Below are 7,736 nucleotides of genomic sequence, written 5' to 3'. Positions count from 1 at the left end.
CTTCCAGGGGAGAGCCTGCAAGTACAACATACTGCCATTCGGCTATTCCCTGTTCCCCTGCACCTTCAGCAAATGTGTGGACACAGCGCTTTAGCTATGTGACTGTGACATTATATAACTGTGTGCCACTCTGTTGGAACATAGACTGACAGCCCTGCAGCAGGCGGTTGGCAATCTGTGTCGGGGTGCACCAATGACGGCATTGACCATCATGCAGACGCTGGGGTTTATGTCAACTTGCGCTGACCTACATCAACAGGCAGGGCGAAGTTCGATCCGCTGCACTGTTGGGTATGGTGGAGAGACTGTGGTTGTGGACCGCAGAGCACCTGTTGTTTCTGAGGGTTCTCCACGTTTCCGAACTCGCGAACAGGGGGGCCGACCTCATGTTGAGGGGCGGACCCCAGCCAGACGTGTGGACAGTGTAGGGGAGTAACTGAATACATGTACTGGCGTTACGTATTCAGAATACAAATTATGAGTAACTGTATTCCGTAACAGTTACAATTACATTATTGAAATCAATGGATTACATGACGATACTTCTCTGCTTCACGAGTTTATTCACTCTCTGAATAAATTAAGGCCACTCCATGCATTTCCCAGAAGCCCAAATTTGAAAATGGAAAAAATGAGCTATTTGCGTGATCACTGATAGAGGTAAAGATGGAGCTGGAACCGGCACAACAGAGCCAGGGCAGGAATGTGTTTCTGTCTTGGAAATTCAAACCTATGTTCTCCCAACAGGGAGAACGAAATATAACTGTGCAGTGCAGCCTCTGCTTGCCAGCAACCAACCTCCTTCCAGCGTCCAAATTACTCCACCTCCAACCTGAAGAAGCATCTTAAAGTAAGATTTTTTTTTTTAATTAGCCAAGGGTAGTCGTCTGCTGTAGTTTTACTGGTCACCTTGCTATTTTATAGAAGACGTGCGACTTTACATTCTCCTACGTGCTGATTTACTAGCCCCAGAGCCGTTGAAAGACTGACTAGCCCCGTTTGACATGCTAGCTAACGTTAGCTAAAATTACCTTGTGGTAGCTTAGACTGCGGTTAGATTTTTGCAGTTCGGGACTACAAATACAAAAATCGATCTGCTTATTTAGGTACACATTCAGCCAATTGGAACGGAAGAACACACCAGAATAGGCCTGTTTAGTAAGCTGTATGTGATGGTCGCATTCCTACGCTTATAAAATGCAGTTCAAAGTGGAAGTAATCCAAGTATTCAGAAAAATATTACTCAGATTGAGTAACGTAAGGGAATACGTTACAAATTACATTTTTAGGCATGTATTCTGTAACAGAATCCGTTTTGAAAGTATCCTTCCCAACACTGTGTGTGGATGCTACACCCCACGGTGGTGAAGCAGATTTGGACTCATTTCGAGAAGGTGGAAGTGGATTTGTCTACGTACAAATAGTATGGAGACTGTGTCTACTGAAACACTCATGTGCTGTGAATGGGATTTCAACCTGTTGGGATAACCAGGGTGCAAAGCTTAGAGACAGTTACAGTTTTATCTCGAACATCTGGTGGTCGGCCTAAGGTTGACATAAACACAGATCACAGTCATCTCAAACTGGAGCAAGATGAGCACAACATGTAGAGTACTTTAATCTCTAGGGAAAGAAAAACAGCAACAGAAGTAAGGAGGAAGGAGGTGTGGGCAGGGAGGATAGAGATAAATCATTGTTGTTGTATGACACATAGCTTTAGTCAGAAAGCTGCTAGAGTTCAGCAGCGTCTCCTCTCTCCAGTGATGGAGACCTTGGAGGGAACAGAACTCTGCTTCCCACAACTCTTCAACACCTCCTGCAGGAAGCCAATGCGTCCTCACTTTGAGTCCATGCTGATTTACATTCTGCTGTCTTCCATCTCTCTGCTCACTGTGACTCTTAACCTGCTGGTCATCATCTCTATCTCCCACTTCAGGTAGCAACGTATTAAATTTATTTATGAAACTGGTAGATAGTAACATACGTAGTATAGAGTTGCTTGGTCTTTAACTGGGACAAAATATTTTCCTTATGTTTTTGCATTTTATCTGAATAATAATTGATAATAATGATAAATGTATTACTTGTCTTCCTCTCCAGGCAGCTCCAAACCCCCACCAACCTCCTCCTCCTCTCTCTGGCCGTCTCAGATTTCTTTGTGGGTCTCCTCATGTTATTTCAAATTATGCTCATAGACGGCTGCTGGTTCTTCGGTGACTTCATGTGTGTTGTGTATCAGTATCTAGCATATATTATCACCTGGGTCTCAGTAGCAACCATGGTGCAATTTCTGATCCTCTGAATAAAAAAGAGAAAATTGGAAAAACAGGTCAGTGCCTCCATATCAAGTACAGGATATGTGTTGTCACAGTGTCCAGGCAAAACAAATTCCAATATGACACAATTTCATATGAGTAACCATAAAAACCTGGAGGACATTATACAACATCTGAAAACCTCCTCCTGTTGCCTTATCCCATATAACCCATATTCTATCAACGGGCGTTTTCAAAAATGTTTCAAATTGTTGGGCTTCTGATCTACAGATTGTAAACATGTCTCTTCTTTCAGAGGCCTGTACTACGAATCAAGATCAACATGCCCTGGATTTATTTCAGTTACCTGGTTTCACCAAACCTAACAACTGCGGTCCCGCATAACCTGTGTCACGAAGGTGGTTAGCAACTTATTCAATCAACCAGCGGCGCGCGTTCACATAAAAGAGGCGGTGTTTGCACAGCATGACCAATCGCAAACATCTACCAGAGCCGCATATTTTACATAAGAAGAGCAAACTATAATTCTACATAAATATGAAGAACACAGACACGGTTTTGCCATAGACAGTAAAACACCATACAATTGCTGCTTCCTAAAACAGGAGGGAAGCTGGCAAAAAAATAGCCAACACTGTGACACAAGATCTGACCATAATTACACTTGTCCTTTCCATAAACTGCCGTTGCTTTAGCCTATTATTTCAGTTGCAACCCTGGCAGTGGTTAGCGATCGTGAGAGCAAATAAAAAACATAAAAATATAATTCAAACCGATGTGCGCATTGGCAACACATGGCTCAACAAGCTGATAAATAGCCTATACGTAATTCCCTCTGCTGAAAATATATATCTTTCATAAAAATATCCATCAGGGAATGTTAACGGGGTTGTCAGTCTCTAAATGTTTTAACTTTTCTGAGCGCACCTCTCTCTCTCTCTCTTTCTCTCTCTCTCCGCGCACTGAGCTCCACCTGATCTAAGAACGGTGATGCCATTATCAATCGAGTATTGATTGGTCGGTAGGCGGTGCTTTTACACCGGTTGATCTCTAATCTCCAACATAACCTGCTCCTGACCAGGTTAGGTGTTCAGCATAAGTTACCACGGCGATTGAACCCGGTAACAACTGATCCACCGTCGTGATACAGAAAACCCTGGGTTAAACTTGAAGTTACCTCGTTAACGCCAAATCTTGCTTCGTAATACAGGCCTCAGGTATCTTCCCACAGGACCTGAAAACTGCAGTCATCAAGCCACTCTTAAAAAAGAACATCTAGACACGTCACTAATGAGCAACTATAGGCCGATATCAAACCTTCCATTTTTAAGTAAAATCATTGAAAAAGCGTTTTTTCAACAACTCAACCTTTTCTTGTCACTAAAGAACAGTTTTGATACCTTTCAGTCGGGTTTTTGACCACACCACAGCACTAAGACGGCTCTTGTTAAAGTCTTTAATGACATCCACTTAAACACAGACAGTGCCACTTCAGTATTAGTATTACTTGATCTCAGTGCTGCATTTGACACGGTCGACCATGACATATTACTAGACCAATTGGAAAACTGGGTTGGTCTTTCTGGCTCAGTACTAAACTGGTTTGAATCCTACTTAAATAATAGGGATTACTTTGTATCTATAGGTAATTATGCATCTGAGCATACAAATATGACATGTGGAGTTCCCCAAGGCTCCATTCTGGGGCCTCTTCTGTTTAACATCTACATGCTTCCACTGACTCAGATTATGGAAAACAACAAAATAAGTTACCATAGTTATGCAGACGACACACACATTTACATAACCTTATCGCTAGGGGACTATAGTCCAATACAAAAACGGACTAAGTGCATTGAACAAATTAACGACTTGATGTGCCAGAACTTTCTTAAATTAAATGATGAAAAAACTGAGGTGGTTGTTTTTGGACCAAAAGAGGAACGATTAAAAGTCAGCGCTTAGCTTCAAACGGCAATGTTAAAAACAACAGACAAAGTCAGAAATCTTGGTGACCTGAATTTTAACAGCCACATTAAGACAATTACAAAGTCAGTCTATTATCACCTTAAGAATATATCAAGGGTTAAAGGACTTATGTCTCAGCAGGATTTGGAAAAACTTCTAAACGGTGTCTTTACAGGTCTCCCTAAAAAATCAATCAGACAGCTGCAGCTGATTCAGAATGCTGCTGCTCGAGTCCTCACTAAGACCAAGAAAGTGGATTACTCCAGTTCTGAAGTGTTTACACTGGCTTCCAGTGCCTCAAAGAATTGATTTCAAAATACTTTTGCTGGTTTATAAATCACTAAACGGTTCATCTACGGTTTTGAATCTGCTACTACACTATGAACCAGCCACCCTTTTCCTCCTTTAGTTGTCCTTGGCCTGCCCATCGGGTTTCGGAGAGAGCAGCTATGTCAATCTGGCATCTCTTCAGTTCTCTAGCGATGATCGCGGTTCCCCTCTCTGGTCTGTCACTGGTTGCACTATCCATTAGTGTGTGCACATTCCAGGCTCCACAGTTCATATGTCTGTATTGTGTCTGTATTATACCGCAATATCGTGATCCCTGTGGATGCGGTAGTCCAGTCAGGAGGTTTGAGGCAAGCCATTCTTAGGGCACTTTTTCTAGCCCCTTCCCCAAGGTGGGGTGAGCAGAGTGGATCTTAAAAAGGGCTGCCCAGTCATGGGTTCAGCCTCGTTTCAAGAGTCCAGCGACTGATGTGTCAACTCATGACTAGGGGCATCCGCATCTCACAATCCTGCCCCCGTCGCCACTTGCTGGTTACCAAAGGACTTAGATTTGTGATTTTTGGGTGGATTCCCTTCTATGGAGGACGCCTGTGCATGACTTTGTTTAGCGTGGGGAGACTGGAGCACAAACAGCCACCACACTGTTCTTGACAGATCTGGGTCAGAATCCAGAGGCATAGAGGCCAAAACAACCCTTTTCTGCTGCAGCCTTCATCCGCTTTCCCAGCCGTTGTGATGCTCCCCTAAAGTCAGCGATCATCTTACACCTGTTCCACCTTTGAGGTCTTGGCTGGATTGTTTTAACAGTTCAGGGATTGCTATTTGCCCATAAGTGGGACAGTGGTTGAGAGACGTCAGTGCATATCCACACACAGGTGGGCCTGCACGCCATCTCTCAGGGGCCCACTGCTGAGCTCACCGAGATCCCCCACAGTTTAGCATGGGACCGCTAAACTGTACACACACACAATTTAATGTCTAATCAATTCGATGTCTATATACTCCACATTGGGGGTAGCTACTACATCACCTTGTTGTCCAGCTACATGGTATTTCAACCTTTTGGGGTAATCTGGGTGCAAAGTCTATATACATTTACGGCTTCAGCACAGCCAACTCTGATCTCGGAAAACTGGCGGTCGGCCTAAGGTGGACATAAACACAGATCACAGTCATCCCAAACATTGAGCAAGATGAACACAGCATGTACTTGAATCTCCATGGAGAGAAAAAGAGCAACAGGGGTGAGTAGGGAATAGGTGTGGGCAGGGAGGATAGAGATAAATCAGTTGTATGACATGAAGCTTTGGTCAGAAAGCTGCTAGAGTTCAGCAGCGTCTCCTCTCTCTAGTGATGGAGACCTTGGAGGGAACAGAACTCTGCTTCCCACAACTCTTCAACACCTCCTGCAGGAAGCCAATGCGTCCTCACTTTGAGTCCATGCTGATTTACATTCTGCTGTCTTCAATCTCTCTGCTCACTGTGACTCTTAACCTGCTGGTCATCATCTCTATCTCGCACTTCAGGTAGCCAAACATTTAATTCATTTATGGAACTAGCAGATAATAATAACAGGTATTGCTTGATCTCAAATTGTGAGGAAAAGAATTTTTTTTTTTCAAAATGTTTTTGTATTTCAGACTTTGATCTGTCTGCTTTTATCCAAATGTATTTGTATTTGTATTTATTATAAGGATCCCCATTAAATAACATTTAATCAGACAATATTAAAACATTTCATGACATATACAATAAAATGAATGATCATTTATACTATAAGTATTGATAAATAAATAGCTGGTTTTTCTCTACAGGCAGCTCCAAACCCCCACCAACCTCCTCCTCCTCTCTCTGGCTGTTTCAGATTTCTTCGTGGGCCTCCTAATGTTCTTTCAAATTATACTCATAGACGGCTGCTGGTTCCTCGGTGACCTAATGTGTACTCTGTATCAGTATCTAGCATATATTATCACCTCTGCCTCAGTAGGAACCATGGTGCTCATATCTATTGACCGCTATGTAGCTATTTGTGATCCTCTGCATTACTCCACCAAAGTTACACACAAAAGAGTTCAATTCTGTCTTTCTCTGTGTTGGATATGTTCTGTAATCTTTCAGAGTATGATTCTGAAGGATATTCTAAAACAGCCAGGCAGGTATAATTCCTGCTTTGGAGAGTGTATCAATTTTGTCACCTACATTGCTGGAATAACAGATGTTATTTTTTCATTTATTGTTCCTGTTAATGTTATTGTTGTTCTCTATATGAGAGTGTTTGTAGTGGCTGTGTCTCAGGCTCGTGCCATGCGGTCTCATATTGCAGCTGTCACACTTCAGTTTTCAGTGAAAGTAACTGCTAAAAAATCTGAATTGAAAGCAGCCAGGACACTTGGTGTTGTTGTAGTTGTGTTTCTTATATGTCTTTGTCCATATTATTGTGTCGTCCTTACAGGCCAAGATAACTTGCTTAATGCTTCATCTGCTGCATCTGTAATATGTTTGTTCTATTTTAACTCCTGTCTCAACCCTGTGATCTATGCCTTTTTCTATCCCTGGTTTAGAAAATCTATTAATTTCATTGTTTCACTCAAGATACTGCAACCTAACTCCTGTGAGGCCAACATGCTGTAGAGAGACTCTGCATGGTTCCTGAAATTAGACTCTAATCATGAAGAGAAAATGTCATTGGTCATGTTGCTGAGGAATTTAATAACAGAATAAACTCTAGGTAAAGTGTAGCCTCTGTATGAACAGTTTTGCACATTGTTGTCACTCTTACATGCAGATTATTTGTCTATACCTTGGGTATGTTACAGTGTAATATTCTCTGAGAATGAGTGCTTCATTTTTAATGTAAAGCTACTTAGGATCTTTTCCATGTATTTTGGACACAGCACAACCTCTAGGTTTTACTGTGCAGTCTGTATCAGGACTGTGACACATTGTGCTGGCTCTGTATTCAAGCATAGTGTGCTCAACTTCTATCTGTAATTTGAAGGTGTTTATATCCACATTAGAATAACAAAGTAGGGAATTGTACCTTGTTATAATACATGACTGAAGTCTGTGATCCATACACATTAGCAGAAACTGTAATGTATCTTCTTCGGTGATGTTGTGTCAGGCTTTTAATGTCAGCCATTAACAGTAACCTCAGAACCATAAGACATAATAAATGTATGTACAAACTTAAATAACACTATA

The 7,736-nt window shown here is 42.0% G+C and overlaps 1 protein-coding gene across 1 annotated transcript; it reads left to right on the top strand.

Annotated features, from left to right (window-relative positions):
• The first annotated feature begins 1,763 nt into the window (after positions 1 to 1,763).
• On the top strand, positions 1,764 to 7,163 carry LOC144525860 (trace amine-associated receptor 13c-like). Its single transcript, XM_078262924.1, has 3 exons — positions 1,764 to 1,936; positions 2,101 to 2,213; positions 6,442 to 7,163. Exons 1-3 carry the CDS (start codon positions 1,764 to 1,766, stop codon positions 7,161 to 7,163), a joined length of 1,008 nt encoding a protein of 335 aa, XP_078119050.1.
• Positions 7,164 to 7,736: the final 573 nt, after the last annotated feature.

The sequence above is a fragment of the Sander vitreus genome, chromosome 11, assembly GCF_031162955.1.
Source record: "Sander vitreus isolate 19-12246 chromosome 11, sanVit1, whole genome shotgun sequence".
In the NCBI taxonomy this organism is placed as follows: Eukaryota; Metazoa; Chordata; class Actinopteri; order Perciformes; family Percidae; genus Sander; species Sander vitreus.
This window is presented reverse-complemented; position numbering and strand designations above follow the sequence as displayed.